The following is a 24,106-nucleotide window of genomic DNA, read 5'->3' on the forward strand; positions in this document are numbered from 1 at the left end:
TAAGTGTAATCATTTTATAGATGTCGTGATGCACTTTACAAAGATTATAAACAAACACCAAAATCATGAGAGAGAAAAAAAAACCTTTAACATTTAGAAACAGCCAAGACATGCTGTGTCCCGAGCAGGGGAGCCAGGAACTTGTGCTCTGTCTGCCTCGCCAGGCACCGACTGGCTGAGGAGGGCCGGCCAGCCAGGCTCCCGGGGTGCTGGACAGACGCTGAGCATCCTGCAAGGATGGCATGGAGGTGAGATACAGGTCCGTACCAAAGTCTCTGACATTTAAAAGAAATGGTCACGTGTTCATCCTGACAGCTTTCTCAGACTGGGCCACCCGATAAGTTACACGCACACAGGGACAGGGAGGTTATTGCACAGCTTTTCCACTGGTCGGGCCCAAGAGGCCACCTTCCCCACAGCCGGGCCCCGAGGCCTCTTCCACGAGGACGCTGTACTCACAACAGGCTGTGGGGTGGCTGCCCCTGAGCCTTGCCTCCGGACTGACTGGACCACCAGCGACATGAGTAGCACGATCCTCGTGGCGGCACTCACTGCAGGGGCCTGCACGTCCTGCAGGTCGAGGGTGGGCCGGCAGCAGAGGACAGGTCAGCGGCTGGTTGCAGACAGAGTACACAGCAGCCCTGGCTCAGGAGTTCTACCCGCAAAGGTTCTTAGGGTTGCTTGCTGGTGGATTCTTTTTTGTGACTACTTGCTGGCTTGGAATTGGCGGTGATCCAGGGGTGTTCGAGCACCTCCTTGAGGGTGGGCCTGTGGCTGGGGTTGTGCTTCAATAGTCTTGAGATGAGGTCCCTGGCTCCCTCGGGCACAAAGTCAGGGAAGGTGAATTCCACCTGGATAAGTGCACAGTAAGTGACAGTCACAAAGGGGCTTGGAGAGAAGGGCACCGCCAGCTCGCAGCCCCAGCTGAGGCTGACGAGGACGTGCTAACAGAACCATGGGTCCTCCTAGTGACACCTTACCCGGGATATCCTTTTGTAGGTCTCTTGGTACGTGTTTGCCTCAAAGGGGGGCTTCCCAACCAGGAATTCATAGCAAAGCACCCCCAAGCTCCAGAGATCCACCTTCTCGTCATGCATCCGGCCTTCGATCATCTCGGGGGGCAAGTAGTCCAGGGTGCCGCAGAGGGTGGTTCTCCTAAAACAAGCAGACGCAGGCTGACGCGCTTCTGCTACCAACAGCCGCTCGAACTCACCAGCAGCGACCCTAGCGTGGCGTGCTGTCCCTAGGCTAGGACACCTGGGGCAGTCTGAACACGGACCAAGGATCAGCTATTAACACGGCTGCTCATTTCCTTAGCGTGGAAATGGCTGTGACCATACAGGACAACGTCCTAATTTTTAGGACATGCAGACTGAAGTGCTGCAGCCTCTGGAACTTATTTTTGAAGGTTCACAAAAAGGAAAACACCCAGACAATATGGCAACAACTGTTAACAGTAACACAACTGTCTGAATGTAGGCACTGGACCGGCAGGTGAGCCATCACCTGCAATTCGGTGCTTCTATACGGTTTTTTATAATGGAGGTCGGAAACAGACAGCACGCCTGGCGCGAAGACCATGCAGGTTCGGCTGCTGCTTTATTTATATCAGTTTCCATTGCCTGGTGCCCACTGAGCGCACGAATGTTCACTCAACTGCATGGTGACCTGGAAGAAGGAGCTACCTCTCCAGACATCCAGCCTCGCATCACCACCGAGATCCAGCCCAAATCAGGAGGCTCGCTCTCAAATGGCACCATAACCCAGGAGCTCTTGTGGGTGTGTGCTTATCAACGTGTGGGAGGCGGGGTGAAGTGACCAACACGTCCCTAAACGTCCCTCTCAGATATCTTTCCTAGCACGATGGCACCATTGGGCAGGTAAGGTTGAGCCCTGCGATGCCATGAAGCCACTGTTGTCTGCCTCCCAGGTACCAACAGCCCTCCTACTCATGACAACCAGATTTTTGTATTAAAAAAAAAAAAAAAAAAAAGAGCAACTGCAAGAGCAGATTCAGCACATTACTGAAAAGAATCAGGAGTGGTCTGTAATAAAAACAAAGCTCCTCACACTCAATGGCATCAATTTCAGGCTATACAATTTTTTTAACTGCCTTTATTTAATTTTTTTTGCCACACCCACAGCATGCGAAAGTTCCTGGGCCAGGGATCAAACCCAAGACAAAGCAGTGACCTAAGCCGGTGCAGTGACAATGACAGATCCTTAACCCACTGAGCTGCAAGAGAACTCCTAGCTGGCTTTATTTTTAAAAGTAATCTGGCGGGAGTTCCCATCGTGGTGCAGCGGAAACGAATGCGACTAGGAACTATGACGTTGCGGGTTCAATCCCTGAACTCGCTCACTGGGTTAAGGATCCAGCGTTGCCATGAGCTGCGGTGTAGGTCTCAGACACAGCTTGGATCCGGCGTTGCTGCGGCTCCGGCATAGGCCAGCAGCTACAGCTCCGATTAGACCCCTTGCCTGGGAACCTCCATATGCCAAGGGTGCAGCCCTAAAAAAAAAAAAAAAAAAAAAAAAAAAAAAAATCTGGCTATAATTTTAACACCTACCCCAAAGATGACAAACTCTTATCAGGAGATGTATACTTTCTAAATGCCCTACTTCGCACATGATTTCAAAAGCTCATTTAAACCCAACTGAAATTTAAAAAAAGGAGAAAATGTTTTAGCTCTGTTTGCAAAGTTCACTCAAATTGCTTCATTAGGTTTCTCTCCCTGCTTTAGCTTTAGGAAGGGACAGGAAAGGACTCTTCTGTGGACACAAGCAGACCAAAGATCTTTACCCACCTCCCTGAAAGCCCCGTCTAACCACTGTAGCTCCTTCCAGTGCCCTGTGCTCTCAGCTCTCGCCTCTGCAGGTGCTGCCCCCAGAAACGTCTGTCTCCTGGGCCTGGAGGCAGCGGGTCTCCACCCAGCCCTGCCGTCTTACTCCCCGTCTACACATGCTGCAACTCCCCTCTGCCGCATGCTTGTCATACCTTCTACTTATGTGTCCCCTTCATTAGCCGCTAAGGACATGAAGCATCTTTAACCCCAGGCCAAATGGCTGCAGAATAAAAATGTTCTTGAAGACACTAGTTTGCTATCAGGCCTGAATTACTCCAAAACATATGTGTCAGTGACCTGTCCGACTCCGCACAACATCTACACTTGCATAGTTCACTGGTTAGCTCACGACTAGCCCCAGGGCTTTTGCCAAACCAAACGAGTTCCACCTCTAAAGTTACCTACCTGGAGGACGGGGCATGGACCGACCACCCAAAATCGGCAATCTTAAGCTCTCCAGCGGATCCAAGGAGCAGGTTCTCTGGCTTAATGTCTCTGTGAATAACTCTCTTTGAGTGACAGTAAGATAGGGCATTTGCCAATTCTGTGATATACTATTAAAAAAAAAAAAAAGTATTGATCAATTTAGATTTTATATTAACACAAATTTTACACACCTCTTCTGAAAGGAACCCCAGTATAGATTTTTAACATGTTTTGTAGATTTTAAAACAAAACTAGAAACAATGGATGACTCTACAAAAATACAAACCAATTTAGCGTTCAGCATCAAGTACAAGTTATTCTGTGCTAAGTATTTGCGAATACAACAGATGCAATATTAAAAGACAGGAAAACACTCAGGTATCACTACATCCCCGTGTGGCAATTTACGGCCCAGCAGCAGCAAAGTAAGACAATATTGAAACATGGGGACAATTTAGGGAGTCAGATGTATAATCAATTTTTAACATTTAAAAAAAAACCTAGGACTTCCTGTTGTGGCTCAGGGGTAACGAACCCAACTATTACCCATGAGGATCTGGGTTCAATCCCTGGCCTCGCTCAGTGGGTTAAGGATCTGGTGTTGCCAGGAGCTGCGGTGTAGGTCACAGACACAGCTTGGATCTGGCGTTGCTGTGGCTGTGGCGTAGGCCTGCAGGTGTGGCTCTGGTTTGAACCCTAGCCTGGGAACCTCCACATGCCATGGGTGTGGCCCTAAAAAGATAAAAGAAAGAAAGAAATGAGCTATGAAAAGTTACAAATGAATCTCAAATGTTATATGGTAACATATGTGGTTATATGGTAACTGGTTTTCCACAGGGTAACTGGTTACCAATTCTAGTAGCATATACACCATATACACGTCCACTGGAATTGAATGAATAAATGGACAGCGGATCGTGAATCCAAGTTCTTTCAATGTCACAGTGGAAGGTTACAGATAAACGAGGGGGGAGGACACAGGATCCGTGTGACAATGGACTCATGTGTTGCTTAGCAAGATACCGATGGATACAGAAATAGTTTCAGATACATGGATTACCATACGCACTTATTTCCTGGCTCTCTGTCAGCTGAAAGCTGAGACGTTTTAACACGCAATAGCACGAGCACATCTAGTGCCCAGATTTTGGTTTCTAACATTACCTTTTCCAGTAAAGGGAACCAAAGCTCCCTGGAGAAATAACCGATCACAAGACTGGGATAGGAAACGTATAAGATGGAGCTGGAACACCTTACGGCACCAGAAAACAAGAAAGTGCTTTTAAACACACACACACTGACAGGGACATGTCAAAAGGACACGGGAACCATGTCAAAGAGCTCCCAGTGGCCAAAGCTGAAACAACGAGAGCAAAGTGTATTAGATTACACAGAGTATAAAATGAGTCCATAGCAATAAATGATGGAGTAAATAATGGAAAACAGATACATCTCTGGTACAAAATTCCCAATAATTATGACCATGCTCTGCTTTATAGGACATGGAACATGACCACTCAAGGGCTGTTCCTTTGAAAGGACACAGCACGACAGGGAGGAAAAAAGAGTAACTTCACAGTGGAGAGCGTTGCCACTCCCTCCCTCCCTCCGCCAGGGATGAGGCCAACACTCAGGGCTAGGTCAGGTTAACAGTGTAACTCTTGACAGAGGAGAAGGCCTTTTCCCTCGGACCTTCCTCTCAAAACCCATGACCCTGATCTAACCATGAGAAGAATGAAGGAAATCTGAAAGAAGTGTGGATTCCAGTTAACAGCTATGCACCAATACAGGTTCATTAGTTATGGCAACCGGATCACGCTAACGTAAAATGTTAATAGGAGAAATTAGGTGTGTGTTAATAGGAGAAAGTCTGCAGTATCTCTAATTACTCTATACATCTAAAATTAATCTAAAATAATTTTTTTCTTTTTTTTTTTTAAAGAGGGCAACTAATTATATACATTTCCACAGACACAGCTGTGGAAACTAACCAAATATTCCACTTGGTAACTGATTTTATCTGTAAATAAAGGCACATCTATGTTGTTTTTGATTTTTCCATTTCAAATACTTGATCCTATTAAGCTACCTTTCCATTTGACAAAACCCCCTCTATTATAATGAAAGGTACACGGCTACGCGGGACAGAAGCGCAACAGAATTAGTCTGGACAACAAAAGCAAACTTACAGTAGCAGTTCTCTGCTCATCAAACTTTGACAGTTTCTGAAGTTCTCTATAGACAGCTCCGAGAGGTGCGTATTCCAGGATTAGGTAAACTCTGGTAGCGTCATGGAAATAACCATACAGTCTGAGAATATTTGGATGCCTGCAAGAAGGACGAACTCTCTAACACCGGGTTTGGGAGCTGATACAAGAATAAGTACTGAATAGCAAACAAACCCCTCCTGTGAACCCAGTCATGACAACTGCTTCTTGGCCACAAACACCCTCCCCTCCCACCTGGAGAGTCTGAAACTACGGATGAGACGCACCGTAAGAAACAGGTGTACCTCGCCTATCAGTTCACACGCATTTCACACGGTATCAATGGACCTTGTTTGGCTAAGACTATTTCCTTCCTTTAGGCCATCTTTGCTCTTAGGGGGAAAAAAACTAGGTAAATATTAAGTCTCTGCAAATTTGGAAAAAAAGAACAAAACAAACAAAAGGTAGACATGGCATCCCCACAGTAGTTTGATACCCTGGACACAATGAGACAGACAACACAGAAGCCATGTCTGACAAAAGCAGGTGTGCTGCTAAGGACTCTGGGCAGCTGAGCACAGCCTATATGAGACATTACCAAAAAATTCACTGAAAGCGAAAAAGAAGAAAAGACCCACTGGCTTAAGTCAACCTGCAGGCTGCCAGTTTGAAACCTGAACTCAAAAAAAAAAAAAAAAAAAAAAAAAAAAAGAGGTGTCATTCCCTTTAATTATCCACCAAATCAAAAAAACCCCCAAAAAACATGTCCAGTAAATTACTCCAATAACAAAACAAACCTTCAAGCAATGTTCCAGGACCACAGCACTTAAGTCTAAATCAACCTCTGAAGAGTGTCAAATTTAATCACTCTCTGCAGTGCTAGGAAGGCAGCCTTCTCCAAAGGAGGTTATTACAGTGAGCTCGTTAAATAACCAAGTTCCATCCATCCCTCTTCTGACATCGACCTCAAGACTTACCTAAGGTGGGACTGTATTTCTACTTCTCTTCTCAGCTGATGCTCAACTCCTGCCTTCTCCAGCTGAGTTTTAAACAATACTTTAAGAGCCAGGATAAACTTGCTTTGTTTTTCTCTTGCTAAATAAACATTACCAAACTTTCCTTTACCCAGCGGGCGGCCAATTTCAAAATCTTCCAAAGCCCATTGCCTTCTAGAAAAGAATTGAACATTTTAAAATGTGAAGAAAACACTTTTCTAACAATGTATGAGTGAGTAGCACACATTCTATAAATTATTTATATTATTTATAAAATATATATATTATTCTATAGATAATTTCACATTCAAAGTTGCATTCGGTATGCACCCTCTTCAAGAGGCCAATAACCACAATGAATGAGTCCACACAGACATCAAACCCTGCACCGCCACCCCGCCCCCACGAGTCTGCGACAAGAATAGTCTGGACTTTGAGAGTTGAAGCTCCCTGGGAGTGTCTCAAGGCATCCTGAGTTCTGGAGCACGGACCTATTACTGACACCACTTAAGTCCATGAAAAGGATTAGAGGAGTAACTGGAAAGGGAAGACTGCTTCAGAACCACCTGCGAGGAGTTCCCGTCATGGTTCAGTGGTTAACGAAGCCTACTAGGAACCATGATGTTTCGGGCTCAATCCCTGGCCTTGCTCAGGTTAAGGATCTGGCGTTGCCGTGAGCTGTGGTGTAGGCTGCAGACTCGGCTGGGATTCCGAGTTGCTGTGGCTCTGATGTAGGCTGGTGGCTACAGTTCCAATTCGACCCCTAGCCTGGGAACCTCCATATGCCACAGGAGCGGCCCTAGAAAAGGCAAAAAGACCAAAAAAAAAAAAAAAAAAAAAAAAAAACCACCTGCAAGCCCAATCAGACTAACCACAGCCTCCTCTAGCCCAGGAGGCGCCAACACTGGGGTAGAGCATCACTCCCGTCAAGCCAGCGGGATGGATCCCACAGGGTCGGGGGGCGAGAACCACCAGATATAGATTCCTGGGAAGTCTATTAGGCATCGAGAGCAAAGAAGGCTGTGGGTTCATTCCTGGCTCCTACGACATTCCAGAGTCTAGACAGTTCAGACATTGAGAGCAGAGGAAAATACAGCCAAGCTCTATCATGAAGACCAAGTGCAATAATTCTATTAACACCTTCAAAATACTCACACAGTCATGTATGTCTCTACAGTTCTGCAACAGGACACTTTATTGCCATTTCAAACAAACCTGCACTTCTTGACTAGCAAAGAAGTATAGAAGCATACATAAACCACACGCTGTAGTTACTTCTAAGAGTGGAGAGCAACTTTTACTACCTTTCTGTAACAGATTGATACAAGCTTTTCCCAATTTTGAAAAATAAGAAAAACTCAAGTCCCTAGTGAAATCTGTCATTAAAATTCCTTCTCTGTTTTAAAGATCAGAAATCTGAAACATCTATATTTTGTAAGTGAGAATAAAAGGAACTATTTCTTTTAAAAAATGATCCCATAACTAAATTTGCAATTACATAGTACTTTCTAGCAGAAGGATAGTACAGAACTTTGTAAATAAAATAAAACTTACTTTTTTGATTCTTCATTTTTCTGTTTTGATGCCGCTTCCTTTTCAGGATTGTTTCCTAGATAGAATAAGTTAAAAAATCTGTTTTTGGAATAACTATACAGAATAAATTAAAAAGCTTTGAGGAATTCCCACTGTGGCACACTTGGTTAGTGATCTGGCTTGTTTATGTGGTATTACTGGTTTGATCCTCGGCTCAGTGCAGTGGGTTAAGGATCCGGCATTGCCACAGCTGCGGTATAGGTCACAGCTGCAGCTCAGTCACTCTCTGGCCTGGGAACTTCCATGTGCTGTGGGTGCAGCCAAGAAAGAAAGGGGGAAAAAAAAAAAAAAAAAAGGCAAAACAAAATGTTTGAAAAGAGATGAATCAAAGAATGGTCACCAGGGAGTTCCCTGGTGGCCTAGTGGTTAAGGACTCAGTGTTGACACTGCCATGGTGCAGGTTTGATCCCTGGCCCAGAACTTCTTTTTTTTGTCTTTTGTCTTTTTGGTGCCACACCCATGGCATATGGAGGTTCCCAGGCTGGGGTCAAATTGGAGCTGTAACTACCGGCCTACACTATAGCCCACGGCAACGATGGATCCTTAACCCACTGAGTGAGGGATCAAACCCTAATCCTCATGGATACTAGTCGGGTTCGTACACCACTGAGCCACGACAGGAACTCTCCCTGGCCCTGGAACTTCCGCATGCTGTAGGCATAGCCGAAAAGAAAAAAAGTCACCAAAAAATATTGGTGGTGTTCCCAGAATGATAGATCCAGATCATTTTCAGTTTTCTTAAAACAAAACAAAAAAAGACTACCACACCCTAACCTGACTTCTGCCAAAGTCTTTACAGAACTCTTGCGAGTAAAGATGAGCAAATACATACAGTTAGGCCCTCAGATCACTCAGACTCCAGACAACATAGCTTCTCCCTGAAGCCTTAGTTTCTAAATGAAGAGCTTCTAAAGCAGAATTACCCATCTGCATATCCATAACAGGCTCCCAACTTTTCCCCAGCAGGTTGGCCAGCCCACTGTCCATCTGCTACCTTCAATGTGCAACAAAACATAAGCCAACCACCAGCCTCCCTCCACTGTACCAGCTGCCAAGGGGAAATTACATGGGCCCTTTCTACTCATCTATCTCCAGCACTTCAAACTCAAACAGCAGCAGTTTGCGCTGCTCAGATATCTGAATTCAGGCCTACGCCGGACCTTCCCCTCCTTGGTTCATGATCTCAGTTAAGGCCATCGGTGTAACCACCACCTCGTGTCCGGTTTATTGCCCAGTTCTGTCAAGACTGCATCCTAAGTGAGCTCTCAAATTCACCTGCACCTCTCCGGCCCGGCTACGTCTTTGAATAAGTTGATGCTCCCAAGTCTTAGCTTCCTCCCCTGCGAAACTGAGTTAAAAACTATGGCTACCTCAGAGTTCCTCTTGTAGCTCAATGTTGTCGTTCTCCCTTGCAGCGTGTTAAGAACCCAACACAGTGTCTGTGAGGATGCAGGTTCCATCGCTAGCCTCACTCAGTGGGTTAGGGATCTGGCATTGCCCCAAGCTGTAGCGTAGCCCAGAGATGTGACTTGGATCTAGTGTTGCTGTGGCTGTGGTGTAGGCCAGCAGCTGCGGCTCCAATTCAACCCGGAGCCCAGGAACTTCCATATGCCGCAGGAGTGGCCCTAAAACAAACGACACACACACACCTATGGCTGCCTCCACAGAGTGGTTCCAAGGACAGACTGACACAGCATGGATGAAGGAAGCCTGCTGTGTGTGAGCTGGGAACAGTTGCTGCTGACACCCACCCTCTTGCACCTGGTTCAGGCCACAGTCATGTCTGACCCAAACCACAATGGCCTCCTTCCCTCCTCGGACCCCCGAGTCCAGCATCGCTACTTTCCAAATCATTCCACACATCCTGATAAGCTTTCTACGAAAGGCAAGTCAGCCCCTCCTCCGCTCAAAACCCTTTCAGCGGCTTCCCAATGCATAGGCAGGAAGCCCCACTCCACGGCCAGCAGTGCTCACCACGACTTTGCCTGGCCTGCGTCAGTCCATCCACTAAACCCCATCCCCCGCCACTTCCCCCACACTGCAAACCTTTGAATTTCAGTTCCAAGTGCACCTGCGCCCCGACCCCCCGCCCCATACCATCAGCGGATTGGCACCATGCCCTCCCTGGCTGTCCAACTCTCCCTCGAGGGTGGGACTCAGGCTGGCCCCCAGAAGACCTTGCTACCTCCCCCCGGACATCAGATCTTCTCCCCATCCAAACAGAAAGGATGGAAACGCTACGGTTACACCATCAACACACGCCTGTACACGTGCTTCTTCAGAAACTCAGAAGAAGGGCTATCCAGGGAGGCTCAGACGCTGCTCACCAGGCGCTGCCGGCTGGGGCTGCTCACTCTGCTGGGTGTTACTCAGAGGCCTGGAGACAGGACGAGGGCCACTGGTTGCCTGCGACTGCTTCTGCTTCAGATTCTGAACTGGTTTATGGCTGGAGACGAGCTTCTGCGTGTGCGAAGGCAGGCGCTGTGAGGAATTCGAAGGACATAAGACCCGCTGGGCCTGGCCGCTGTTTGCAGACGGCAGATGCTGAGCTGGAAAGTGCTGGGTCACTGGAACCCGTTTTGGACCATCGCCAGGTGGAACTGTGGTCTAGGATGGGGGGGAAATGAACTTCAGGGCCTTCACCAACAAAAGCTATTTTGACAACAACCCAAAGTCTGCTCCTAGTAATAACCAATGTCACTCACTGATGAGGGACAGAAAGGGACAGCGGTTTTAATCACCACTCCCAGGTGACACTGAGAGTCTGCTGCAGACACCCAAGTGCACCTCCACCTCCTACCCGCCCAACTCCCACTAAAACCACGGGAATGCTCACTAAGCTTTCATCTAAAAAGGGAGGAGGGGAGTTCCCGTCGTGGCTCAAGGGTAATGAACCTGACTAGTACCTATGAGGATGCAGGTTCGATCCCTGTCTGGCCACACTCCGTGGGTTAAGGATCCGGCATTGCCATGAGCTGTGGTGTAGGTCACAGACGCAGCTCGGATCTGGTGTGGCTGTGGCGTAGGCCAGCAGCTACAGCTCTGATTTGACCCCTAGCCTGGGAATCTCCATATGCCACAGCTGTGGCCCTAAAAAGACAAACACAAATAAATAAGTAAAAATAAAAAGGGAGGCATATTAAACACTTCCTGGGAATTCTCAATGACTTGGGAATTATCATTTAGCAAGAAGCTGCAATTCAGAAATTTTATACCAAAAATCCCAATTCCAGGAGTTCCCGTTGTGGCTCAATGGGTTAAGAAGCCAATTAGTATCCATGAGGAGTGATTCAATCCCTGGCTTCACTATCGGGTTAAGGATCCAGCATTGCCACAACCTGTGGCATAGGTAGCAGCTGTGGCTCAGATTCAATCCCTGGCCTAGGAACTTCCATAGGCCACAGGTGTAGCCATAAAATTAAAAAGTAATAATAAAAATTAATTTTTTTTTTTTTTGTCTTTGCTATTTCTTTGGGCCGCTCCCGAGGCATATGGAGATTCCCAGGCTAGGGGTCGAATCGGAGCTGTAGCCACCGGCCTACGCCAGAGCCACAGCAACGCGGGATCCGAGCCGCGTCTGCAACCTACACCACAGCTCACGGCAACGCCAGATCGTTAACCCACTGAGCAAGGGCAGGGACTGAACCCGAAACCTCATGGTTCCTAGTCGGATTTGTTAACCACTGCGCCACGACGGGAACTCCTAAAAATTAATTCTAAGACCCCAAGCTAATCAAACTAAGGTGGCGGGGGCTGGGGACGTGGGGGTGGAGGATGGCCTGACTTTCTCCAGCTTCAGTGGAAGAAATTTCCTCATAAATGAGGAAACAGTGCTAGAAGAGAGGCCTCAGAATCCATCACCAGGAGTTCCCGCTGTGGCTCAGCAGATTAAGAATTCGACTAGTAGCCATGAGGATGCGGGTCCAATCTCTGCCCCTGCTCAGGGGGTCAAAGGATCCAGGGTTGCTACAAGCTGTGGTGTCGGTCGCAGAAGCAGCTAGGATCTGCTGGGGCTGTGGCAAAGGCTGGCAGCTGCAGCTCCGATTCAACCCCTCCTAGCCTGGGAACCTCCGTATGTCTTAGGCACAGCCCCAAAAAGAAAAAAAAAAAAATTCATCACCAGCTCACTGGTATGAGCACTTTATAAGACAGGTTTCCAACTTCCAAGGAAAAAACTACTTTTGAAATTAGCAGTATCCACACACAACACAGCAGACATCATCCAGGCAGTGACAAACATTTTAAAATTAAACACAGAACAATTTTTTTTAAATGATCTTTATCATAAGAATTGAGGATCAAATACAGTGAATCAAGTTAGCCTTTTTTCTAGTTGGTCATTTTTATACTTTTAGCCAGTAAAAAAGGCTTAGTATCCATTTATTGGAGAAAAAGCCTTCTAAAAATAATCCCTTCCTCTGGGGTGGAAATCAAGCAGTATTTATATTCCAAGTACACAGAAGGAAAAAAACCTCAGGACTACTTAAAGGATCTTCATATGAAGGACTCCTTCACTCAGCTGCTCCACAAAAGTTCATCAAATGCTAAGCGGTCTTCATGGGTCTTTCCTCCGTGAAGCCTTCCTGGATTCCCATCTACCCCAAGCTGAACTGCGCACCCCTCCTTGAAATTACCCAGGTTTTATACATGAAACACACACACATATACATACACACCTTCCTGATGGTTTTGTTTTTTTGTTTTTTTGGTTTTTTTTGGCACCCATGGCATATGGAAGTTCAAAGGCCAGGGATCAAATCCAAGCCACAGTTGTGGCAACGCCAGGCCCTTTACCCACTGGGCCACAGCAGGAACTCCAAGCTCTAAGCTTTTTTAAGTCATTGATCATGTGCTTGCTTCCACCATTATGATGCCTGCATCTGACATGGAACCTGACTCAAAAGCACACTCCCAGGAAATGCCCACTAAAGCACTGCCTGACATTGCTCTGAAATGTGACAACTAACTATGGCAAACAAAATTAATTTCTGGAGGAGTTCTCTTGGCACAGCAGGTTAAGGATCTGGCATCGTCACTGCAGCAGCTCGGGTCACCGGTGTGGTACGTGAAAAAAATTAAAGTTATGATCCAAAGTCAAGGTGAAATGAATTCCAGATATAAAAACCAATCTCCAGGAGTTCCCATCAAGGAACAGCGGAAACAAATCCGACAAGGAACCCTGAGGTTACAGGTTCAATCCCTGGCCTCACTTGAGGGTTAAGGATCTGGTGTTGCTATGAACTGTGGTGTAGGTCACAGACATGGCTTGGATCCTGCATTGCTGTGGCATGCGCTGGCAGCTATAGCTCCAATCTGACCTCTAGCCTGGGAACCTCCATGCACCATGGGTAAGGCCCTAAAAAGCAAATAAATAAATAAAAATTAAAAACAATTTTAAAACGTTGCAATTCTCACTTAAAATAAAAAAATAAAGATATAAAAAAATCCTTTTGGGTTTGAGATTATAGATTATTCGATTTACCTTAAGCCCCGAAATGCAGTTTTCTTTACATTTGTCCATGATACCTGAAAAGAAAAAAGAACCACCTATAATTTATAAAAATCCATCTGCTTCAAAGTGCTATGCTGGATCAGGGTTATAAATCCTGACAAAAAAGCCTCACCATCACACAGAATTTTAGTCTGTCATCTAAATGAGGCTGATAAGGGAGCAGTGTTTTCCCACATGCCATAAAGCACAGGTGGGGGCCTTCCCCAAGAGACTAAGCTCTCCCCTCATCCACCCCATCCCACCCCACCCCTGACAGCTCCAACTTCACTCCTGAACCGCCTGGTCCCTCTGCTCCATCTTCTCCCTAGTGGATCAGGTCCATCAGTGTACAGACCCGCTTCCATACCCACAGCCTTAAAAAAGGAAAAAAGTCCTCTTTACCCCACACTGACTCGAGCTAAGACCACATCTCTCTCCTCTTTCAACATCCAAGGGCCACAAGCTCACTCCCTCGGGGCTGTTATCCCCCCAACCGGTCAGGCTCCTGACAGACCCCTGCAGAGCCTGAACTGGCTACAGCCAAACCCAAAGTCCAATTCTCTGCCCCTCTTATTCACATTCCCCACATTCCCCAGCATCAGACACTTTTCCCTCTCCTTTCTTCACTTAGCTGGCAGGTGATTCTCCCATCTTACCAGCTGTCCCACTGCAACCTCCTTTTGACCAACCACAGTGTCCGGATGCCCCACTTCTCCACCTACGCCTTCCCTAAGGCCCCTCACCCAGCCCCAGGGCCTAAATTTTTTTTTTTTTTTTTGCTTTTTAGGGGCACACATGCGGCATATGGAGGTTCACAGGCTAGGGATGAAATTAGAGCTACGGCTGTCAGCCTATGCCACAGTCATGGCAAAGTGGGATCTGAGCTGCGTTTGCAACCTACACCACAGTTCATGGCAACACCAGATCCCCAGCCCACTGGGCAAGGGCGAGGACTGAACCTGTATCCTCAAGGATACTAGTAGGATTCTTTTCCCCTGCGCAACCAAGGGAACTCCCGGCCTAGACATCTTTATTAAAAGAACTGGAACCTGGGTCTTCTGCCTTCCCGTCTCCCCCCACAGCTGGGCTCAGCCCTCTAACAACCCGCTCACACCCTCAGAAAGCCTGCCTGGTACCCCAAGCCAACACACCACATGAAACAAGCACTGCACGCTTGTTTCCCCTCCACTCAGGCCACAAACACTTCTTCCCCAACCACTCTCACTCCCCTGGGGAGCCAGCCCATCCAGTCCCCCTGGCTTTCAACCCCATCCACAGGCTGAGCAGCCCCAAATCTCCATCTCAAGCCCAGACCTCTCCTTTCAACTCCCACCACCTGATCATCGGAGGCATCTGAGTTTTATCAAGTCCCAAACTGAAGTCCTGCTCCCTCCTCACACCGTCTCCCGGAAACCCCATCCTGCCAGGTGCTCAAGCCTTAGGCCTTAGCCGTCTTCACATGGTTCTCCCTCAAACCTATCTACCCCATCGGCGTATCTCACAGGCTCCCTCCTCAAAAATCACTGCTCAAACTTTACTACTCCCACCTGGTCAAACCACACTCCACCCCCTTCCCCTTAATTACCTGCGAAAAGCTCCCAATGGTGACTCTGCTTCCACCCTTGCCCCTTTGTGGTCCTCTCCCAACACAGTGCCCAGTGATCCCACTAACAAATCGAGATATTCTGGGAGTTCCTGTGATGGCCCAGCAGAAATGAATTCAACTAGGAACCACAAAGATGCGGGTTCGATCCCTGGCCTTGCTCAGTGGGTTAAGGATCCGGTGTTGCCATGAACTTCAGTGTAGGTCACAGACATGGCTTGGATCCCATAGTGTTGCTGTGGCTGTGGTGTAGGCCGGGAGCTACAGCTTAGATTGGACCCCTAGCCTGGGAACGCCGTATGCCACAGATGTGGCCCTAAAAAAAAAAAAAAAAATTTAAAAAAGCAAAAGCACTCATTCGTCCCATGCTTTCACATCCACTTGATAAGCAAGCAAATAACTCTCCCTTGAAGGTGGGAATAGGCTAAAGAAACTGGAGTCCTATATCAAACAGTCACTTAGAAATAACAGACAGGGAGTTCCCATCATGGCTCAGCAGTAATAAACCTGATAGTATCCCTGAGGACTCAGGTCCAATCCCTGGCCTTGCTCAGTGGGTTAAGGATCCAGTGCTGCTGTGAGCTTTGGTGTAGGTGACAGACACCGCTCGGATCTGGCGTGGCTGTGGCCGGGAGCTACAGCTCTGATTCGACCTCTAGCCTGGGAACTTTCATATGCAGAGGGTGGCCCCCCCCAAAAAAAGAATAGAAAGGAAAAGGAAATATATTTTCATTATGAGAACATTAATTTCACAATGCTCTGATGCTTCACTCTCCCTTAACAATTATAAGCAGCAAACTAATGAGATCACGGAGGCCCATGGACATTTATTCCACAGTCTTCAATGGAAGCTGCAGATATTTGCTGTAGTCTAATACACTTTTCCTTCTCAGGAAGAATAAACAGCAGAATAAATCTCTGATCCAGAAATTCTGGAGAGCTGCAGGAAGACTGCTTCTCAGGTGATTCTGGTTTACAGCCAAGCACAGGAGTCAAATGCAGAGGACCTGCACGAGATCCCTGCAGTTCACACCAGAGATCCTACTGGTCTAAATAGGAAAGTCGATATTTAATAGCACTGTGGGTTTAGACTTTTTCTTTCTTTGTCAAACCTACAAATGCCTGGAAAAAATGAAGCATGGAAAGGAAATAAGGTGCATAATTCAAAGAAAAGGGAACGTTAAGGGTGACTTTTACTGCCTCCTGCTCAAGGGTGGTAGCCAGGACGTTTGTTAGAAATGGAAACTTTTCAGGTCCGATCCCAGACCTAACAAACCAGTTCCCGCATTTCAACATCCCCGTTCCCGCATTTCAACATCCCCAGATAACCATCGAGCGCTGGGCTAGATCACAGGTTCTCAATGAACCATCAGAACCACCTGCACAGCTTGACAAAAACACAGACACCTGAGTCCTAAGCCCAAGCACTTCTGATCCATTAGGTGGGACCCTACTTTTTCCCAAGGATCCTCAAGCAGTCCTGATAAAGGCAGTCCAAGGTCTACAGTTTGAGAAGCACTGGCCCGCGAAGGCCTCTTCCGAGAAGTTATTTACTCACCCACTCACCCAACCGGCCCGGACACGAGCCTTTGCAGCTAGTCTAAGGTCGCCCCCGTGCCTAACATTCACCACTATCGATACCTCCCTAAGTTCGTCGCCTGCTCTCCACCGCCCCCCAAGCACGTACACTCCAAGACAATAAAAAACTTTATTTTTCTCACCCAGGTGCTCACTGAAAGCACACTGCCCACCCCACCAGCTCAACAACCCCATCCACTCCAGGCGTTTAATAACACCAAGTGGCGTCTTACAGGGCGCCTCGGGACCAGGAGCAGAGGGGAGGGCTCTGGGGAAGCACCAGGCTGGGGCGCGGGGCCGGGGGGGGGGTGCAGGGGGACCCTTTCTCGCCCCGACCCTCCCATGCAAGCCCCGCAGCCCCACCACCCGCTTCCCTCCCACCCTCTCGCTGAGGCCACCCACCCAGCGGCTGCCCGCCCTCCTGAGAGCTGCTCCGGGGCTACGCACCTAGGGGTTCTCACCTCCAACTTGAAAACAGCGCTTCCTCCAGAGGGCTCAGCCGTTAGGACGCAAAGTCTTCATTTTAAATAGGAGTTAAACCCTCTTAGCCGAAAGCTGATTGGCCTGAGTCAGAGAGGCGCTACCTTTTCATTGGTTCAAGGCCAACTCGCCGGCTTGAGTCACAGCCCAGGAGAGGCGGCGCGCAGGCGTACTTCCTCCGTGAGGCCCCGGAAGTGGTGGAGCCAACGGCCCGCCACATCCGAGGCCGTTCGAGAGCCCACAGGGCTCTCCTGGTCTGACATTTATCGGTGAGACAGCAGGGCTTTGGCGTCAGGGCCCCCGCGTAGGAGATAAAGTCTGAGGAGGTGAACGAACCTCCCGAACACGCCCGTGAGTAAGATGGCGAGAAGGGCAGGAACGAGTGGGTTCGATCGATAGCGCAGCGCTCGGCGCGACGCCCTTTGCGCGTGCGCAGTGCACGTGCACGCGGAGCGATCGATTGGGCAGGATTCGCGTCTCCATTTTTCTAGGAGAGAGCGGGAGACCGGAGAGAGCGGGTATGGGGGGCCCGGGTTTCGCGGAGAGTGGCTGGTGCGGTCGGCTGGGCCCTTTGGGAGACCACAGGAAGGGGCGAGGCGGGAAGGGTCGACGGTGAGCGATGCGGCCTGTGCCCTGAGTTGCCAGGCTAAGGCTGCATTTGCTCCTCCTCTTCAAAGGCCTCGCTCTCACTCTCTCTCCATCCCCAGTTGGCCTTTAGGTCCGGGTGATAGCGGAACGTACGGTGAGGGGGGCGTCTGTGTTCTCGCCGCGGTGCTCCTTCCAACTCCAGGTACGACCAGTCCTGGGTGGGCCTCTTCCTATCCTCTGGCCGCAGCCCCTTCACCTGCAAACTGGGGATGGTAATTAGGCACTTACTCGCCCAGCGAGCGAACGTTCTTTGGGAGTTGGGAAGCAGGGCTTGTCCTGTCTTTCTTATTTTAACCTTTTGGTACGCCTCCTGATGCTCCTGGCTTAAGTGGAGATACAGGATGGAATAGTGCTCAAGCTCTGGGCTCTGGTGTGGGCAATCCCAGTGGCCACTTTAACCTTGGACGAGTTTCGCAGCAGCATTCTGTTTGCAGTGTTTCCTAACCTTTTTGAGCCAGTTTGATCATCAATGTTGTGTCCTAGTGGGTGTATGTATATATGTGTGTGTATATATATAATTTGTTTTTTCTCCGTATACTTTAAATATATCTTAAGAGTTTAGCGTGGTGTTTGGCAATTGCTTAGTAAATGTTAGCTGTTGGTATTAACACTCATCAGTGCAGCACAGTAAGAACTCAGGCTCTGGGCTCAAATAGATTAGTTTAAGGTTCAGGTTCTGCCATTTACAAGCTCTTGGGTCCTGGGTTAAGTTAATCTCTCTGGGCCTCAGGTTGCCTACCTCTAAAATGAGATTTGATGAGGACTGAACAAGGTAATGCATATTAGTTGCTTACAACATGTGTATTACTGTATTAAATGTCTAATGGATTTTTACTGGTTCATTAAGTTTTTAAGGAGCACTACAGGCAGTGGAAACAGCACAGTCTCTAGAGTCAAATCACCTGCATTCTAATTCACGTTCCTTGGGCAGTAGACCTTGGCCAAGCTATTGCCCCTCCTCACCTGTAAACAGGATTACTGAACCTCCTTTATAGGGTGTTGAGGATTAATTGAGAGGAAACATGGTAAAAAAAAAAAAACTCAATAAATGTTAGCTCTTCTTATTATCATTAGCCTCAGTAATTCTCCAGGGGGCAGTGTGTAGTTAAAAAACACTGTTCCCCACAACACCTCCCACTTGCAGTCACCCCTGTGAGGTACAACAATACCAGTAGATACCAGTGTTAGCTGCCCACTCACTGCCCTTTTTCATAGTCATCTCTCCTGTGCTTCTGCCTTCCAGTTTTCTCCTCTGCCACAGCTACCTATCTGCCTTTGACTTTTTGTTGTTGTTGTTATTTCCCCAATACAATTTTTTTTTCTCCCATACAGCATGGTGACCCAGTTACACATACATGTATACATTCTTTTTTCTCACATTATCATGCTCCATCGTAAGTGACTAGACATAGTTCCCAGTGCTACACAGCAGGATCTCATTGCTAATCCATTCCAAAGGCAATAGTTTGCATGGATTAACCCCAAGCTCCCAGTCCACCCCACCCCCTCCCCCTCGGCAACCACAAGTCTCTTCTCCATGACTTTTATTCTTTTTTTTTTTTTTTTTTTGTCTTTTTGCTATTTCTTTGGGCCGCTCCTGCGGCATATGAAGGTTCCCAGGCTAGGGGTCCAATCGGAGCTGTAGCCACTGGCCTACGCCGGAGTCACAGCAACGCGAGATCCGAGCCACGTCTGCAACCTATACCACAGCTCACGGCAACGCCGGATCGTTAACCCACTGAGCAAGGGCAGGGACCGAACCCGCAACCTCATGGTTCCTAGTCGGATTTGTTAACCACTGCGCCACGATGGGAACCCCCCCCCTTTTTTTTTGACTTTTATTCTTTATTGCTGTTTGCCCCGGCAGCCTTCCGGCATCTGTACAGACGTACATTTATGTACAGACATTGATTTTTATAATCAAGTTATCTAATCATGTCCACCATTTGGAGTTTGTTTTTGTTTTTGCACAAACCGAAAACCAGCATCTAGTTTTTTTCTCTAAGACAAGGGAAAACTTGAGCCCTTATAAATCAGCCTGAGTGCATAGCCCTTCACATTTTTCCTTTTATAGTTGTTTCACCATATCCCATTTGCCAGTATTTTATCTGCGACCTACACCTACAGCTCACAGCAACGCCCAATCCTTAACCCACTGAGCAAGGCCAGGGATCGAACCCGCAACCCCATGGTTCCTAGTCGGATTCATTAACCACTGCACCACGACGGGAGCTCTGCCAGTATTTTATTAAGCCATTGATCTTTGAATCTTTCCGAAGCGTTCAACTTGATTTCATTTTCATAGCACAGTAGCTTTTTAGCTCTCATGTTTTGATTTACTGCCTAAGGAAATCATAGAATTTAACAAGCTTAGTTGCCTTAAAACATATGTTAAGAATGAACATAAGTAAACCTAACAGCTCAGCTGGTGCAGGCAGTAGTGTCTAGACATCTGACGATACCAGCTGTCTTTCCCATTGCAAATATGAGCCAGTGTTTTATTAACAGAAGAAATGGAAGGTTCTGGGATAGCAGTAAAGAATAAAAATCACAGGTGGGTAGTTTGGCAGAAAAGAAAAGTTGAAGAAGAGAGGTCTCACTGTAAATATTGGCTAACAGGATTTGAACAGTTTCTTCGTGCCGCTGCGCTCCATGCTCTGCATGCACCATCTTGTTGAACCTTCACGAACCTATTTAACAGCTGTGAACCTGCTCCCAGAGAAACAGGGCTGTGGACCGAATAAACGCAGCTGATAGAGCTGGGGTTTCAGCCCTGAAGGTCTGACCAGATTCCTGTGTTGCTTCTGTGATAGCCCAGTGCCTCTGCCCTTCATCATCCGCTTGCCTTCTCTCTTGCAGCTGGCAGGGAAACTGTCTTCCTCTCTAAGATGTACAGAACCAAAGTGGGTTTGAAGGACCGTCAGCAGCTCTACAAGCTGATCATCAGCCAGCTGCTCTATGATGGCTACATCAGCATTGCTAATGGCCTCATCAACGAAATCAAGCCTCAGTCTGTCTGTGCACCCTCAGAGCAGCTCCTGCATCTCATCAAACTAGGTAACTCGTGCGTGCAAGTTCCTTGTGTCCGTGACAAGGTTTCAGATGTTTTCCACCAGTGCTAGAGGGTGAAGGAGTAGGCAGAGATCCAGATTGTGATGGTGTCCAGCCGGTTCTGGGCAAAGGATCGGTATACGAATCATCTGGAGCTTTCTGCCATTGTTACGGACTTGGTTGAAGGCTCAGCTCAAGTGGTCACCTCAGATGCCTCTTCTTCTCTTCTAAAATAACCCAGGTATCTTCCCGGTACTTCCCCCGTTGCTCTAAAACAACACTCCCGTTTCCTTCGTGACTGAATCACTGCCTGAGGTTTTCTTCATTGTTTCCCGCCATCTGTAGCACCTCCCCTCAAAAGACTGCACATTTGATAAAGGCCTTGAACTTCTTCTTGTGTAGCAGTATATCCTGGTGCTTGCCTGGGTCATAGAAAGCACTAGATGGAGTAGAGAATCGTCCGACATGTTTACACCTTTTGCCTTGGCAATGTAAATTGTGAGAATCTGCCTGAGGAGATAAAATCAATTCCACAGAAATGTCCAGCGATGTAAATTGGTCATAAATGTTCTTGTATCGGTAAAATTGGACCCAACAACATGTTGTAGATCACATTTATTACACTGGCTAGGTGTTTATTTTGTATGATTAAATGACCAAGTTAGGTCACACTGCGTTACATAGTATGAGGTTTTTTGGTTGGTTTGCCTTTTTTATGGCCACACCTGTGACACGTGGAAGTTCCCGGGCCAGGGATCGAATCTGAGCCTCAGCTACACAATGCCGGATCCTTTTAACCCATGGTGCCAGGCCGGGGATCAGACAAACCTGCACCACCACAGAGGCAAGGTTGGATCCTTAACCTGCTGTACTACAGGAGGAACTCCATGATTTTTTGTTTCAAGAAATGAAACAGTTGTGTACATGGAGGAAGGTCCAGAAGAATTCCTGCCACCATGATAAAACAGTAATTACCTCTGATAAACAAGGTTATTTTTTATTTTTTGTTTGTATTTCTAATTTTTCCTATGCTAATAAACACTGTTTATATGCCGAGTTATTTTTAAACTTAAAATGCGTATTCTTGATAAACTTCAGTGTACTTAAAGCTCAACTTTCGGAGTTCCCATTGTGGCGCATTGGTTAACGAATCCGACTAGGAACCGTGAGGTTGTGGGTTCAATCCCTGGCCTTGCTCAGTGGGTTAAGGATCTGGCATTGCTGTGAGCTGTGGTGTAGGCTGCAGACACGGCTTGGATCCCGCGTTGCTGTGGCTCTGGCGTTGGCTGTGGCTCTGGCGTAGGCTGGTGGCTACAGCTCCAATTCGACCCCTGGCCTGGGAACCTCCATATGCCGCAGGAGCAGCCCAAGAAATGGCAAAAAGACCAAGAAAAAACCCTCAACTTTCAAAAATGTTTCACTGTATTAATGCTAACAATATATCTGACCTAATGAATTTCAGAGCTCCTACTAACAGTTCTCAACACTAAAAGTATTAAAATTCAGGATGGGAAGAAATGGACAACTACAGAACTGCTTCTTTTGAGTTTCTGTAGTGTGGTTAAAGTAGAAAATTGTGGATGTAGCTGTCTAGATAGATGCCTTTGCTGTTGGAGCCTAACCTGCCACAGCCCATATGCCTGACAGCATTGTCTCTGTGTGTGCCGTCAGGTCAATGTACATGAGTTTGTACAGTATTAGATGTCACGCCGTTCCAAGAAATAGTAAGTTGACATTGGCAAGCACCTTTCCCAGTTCAGATCCAGACCTTGGTCTTGCCCTTTTAAAATAACCTTTTTGTTCCCCACCTTTAATTGTTATTCTTTTCAGGAATGGAAAACGATGACACTGCGGTTCAGTATGCAATTGGTCGGTCAGATACAGTCGCCCCTGGCACAGGAATTGACCTGGAGTTTGATGCAGACGTCCAGACTATGTCCCCAGAGGCCTCAGAGTACGAGACATGCTATGTCACATCCCACAAAGGACCATGTCGTGTAGCTACCTATAGTAGAGATGGGCAGTTAATAGCTACTGGATCTGCTGATGCTTCCATAAAAATACTTGACACGGAAAGAATGTTGGCCAAAAGTGCCATGCCAATAGAGGTAAAAATCGCAGGAGTATTCTTGCCGTTTTCCTTTGGTAGTTCATGCTTGGGAGAAGGAGGGCACAGTTTAAAGCAGCTTTCCTGAGCGGAGCGGTAGGCTGTGCTTTGAGTCGGACAGGTTCTGCCCTTTGAGCCTCTCTTCTCTCCTTGCTGACCTAGGTCATGATGAACGAGACCGCACAGCAGAACATGGAAAACCACCCAGTGATCCGAACTCTCTATGACCACGTGGATGAAGTCACATGTCTCGCTTTCCACCCAACAGAACAGATCCTTGCTTCTGGTTCAAGGGATTACACTCTTAAATTATTCGATTATTCCAAACCATCTGCAAAAAGAGCCTTCAAATACATTCAGGTTAGGAGTGTTTGGAAAGGAGCTTTGTGCTTTTTTTCCCCTTCATAAATACAGTGAGCTACCGTGCGGCTCATCTCTTTAAAAGTAGTCTTGAAGTCCTGCTGCGGCACAGTGGATTAAGAACCCGACTGCAGCGGCTCACGTCGATGCAGTGGCATGCATTTGGTTGCCAGCCTGGCGCGGGGGGTTAAAGGACCCAGAGTTGCCTGCAGCTGTGGCTCGGGTTCCAGGAACTTACATGTACCACAGGTGTGGTCATTAAAAAAAGTAGTCTCAGTTCTCATTCTGTAAAACAAGAGGACGGCGGCAGGGACGCAGTGCCTGCCTGGAGTGGCACAGTGCACATGCTGTCCTGTGCCCACTTCCCCTGCAACCCGAACAGCTGCTGGTCACAGATCAGAGTCCACGTCACTCTTTAAAGTGACTCTTTAGAGACGAACCACCACCACCTTCTCTAAAGTGTACCTTCCAGGAATTACAAAAATTCCTCAGTTGAAACTATCGATGTTTGCTGGGAAAGCAACATTCGGTGCCCTATTTTGAATATACAGTTCAGGTATACTAATGTTTTGGTAGTGGCTTCTACTTTTTAATAATTCCTTAAATTTTTGGAGTTCCTGTTGTTTAAGGATCCGGTGTTGCTGTGAGCTGTGGTGTAGGTCGCAGACTCAGCTGGGATCCCGAATTGCTGTGGTTGTGTGGGCCGGCGGCTACAGCTCCC

General features: G+C 47.5%; 2 protein-coding genes across 10 annotated transcripts in view; one reads left to right on the forward strand and one right to left on the reverse strand.

Moving 5' to 3' along the window:
* Window positions 1-17,598, reverse strand: AURKA (aurora kinase A). Of its 6 annotated transcripts, none has more exons than XM_005673034.3 (9): window positions 17,201-17,598; window positions 13,550-13,593; window positions 10,395-10,674; window positions 8,029-8,083; window positions 6,457-6,648; window positions 5,462-5,600; window positions 3,252-3,400; window positions 981-1,155; window positions 1-851 (listed from the first exon to the last, which is right to left on the reverse strand). In XM_005673034.3, the coding sequence occupies exons 2-9, from the start codon at window positions 13,586-13,588 to the stop codon at window positions 672-674; spliced, it is 1,209 nt and encodes a 402-aa protein (XP_005673091.1). In that variant the 5' UTR covers window positions 13,589-13,593; window positions 17,201-17,598; the 3' UTR covers window positions 1-671.
* The window catches only part of CSTF1 (cleavage stimulation factor subunit 1), an 11,864-nt gene continuing 5,122 nt past the window's right edge, over window positions 17,365-24,106 (forward strand). The window contains exons 1-5 of one of the 4 annotated variants that reach the window (XM_005673029.3): window positions 17,365-17,570; window positions 17,927-18,009; window positions 20,727-20,924; window positions 22,749-23,026; window positions 23,188-23,385. In XM_005673029.3, the coding sequence (XP_005673086.1) occupies window positions 20,756-20,924; window positions 22,749-23,026; window positions 23,188-23,385 (645 nt within the window). In that variant the 5' untranslated portion in view covers window positions 17,365-17,570; window positions 17,927-18,009; window positions 20,727-20,755. Of the gene's footprint in view, window positions 17,571-17,646; window positions 17,738-17,926; window positions 18,010-20,726; window positions 21,160-22,748; window positions 23,027-23,187; window positions 23,386-24,106 lie in introns of those variants that run through there. The other 3 variants (XM_021077196.1, XM_005673030.3, NM_001110430.1) reach the window with 3 other exon arrangements.

The sequence above is a fragment of the Sus scrofa genome, chromosome 17, assembly GCF_000003025.6.
Source record: "Sus scrofa isolate TJ Tabasco breed Duroc chromosome 17, Sscrofa11.1, whole genome shotgun sequence".
NCBI lineage: Eukaryota > Metazoa > Chordata > Mammalia > Artiodactyla > Suidae > Sus > Sus scrofa.

What these genes read in the sequence shown, in the direction of transcription:
- AURKA (XM_005673034.3), bottom strand. Translation starts at nt 13,588, where the DNA reads ATGGACAAATGTAAAGAAAACTGCATTTCGGGGCTTAAG. An exon ending in AAAAATGAAGAATCAAAAAA is followed by an intron (nt 6,649 to 8,028) that starts GTAAGTTTTATT and finishes ATTCTTTTCTAG; the next exon opens with AAGGCAATGGGCTTTGGAAG. An exon ending in ATGAGCAGAGAACTGCTACT is followed by an intron (nt 3,401 to 5,461) that starts GTAAGTTTGCTT and finishes TTTTTTTAATAG; the next exon opens with TATATCACAGAATTGGCAAA.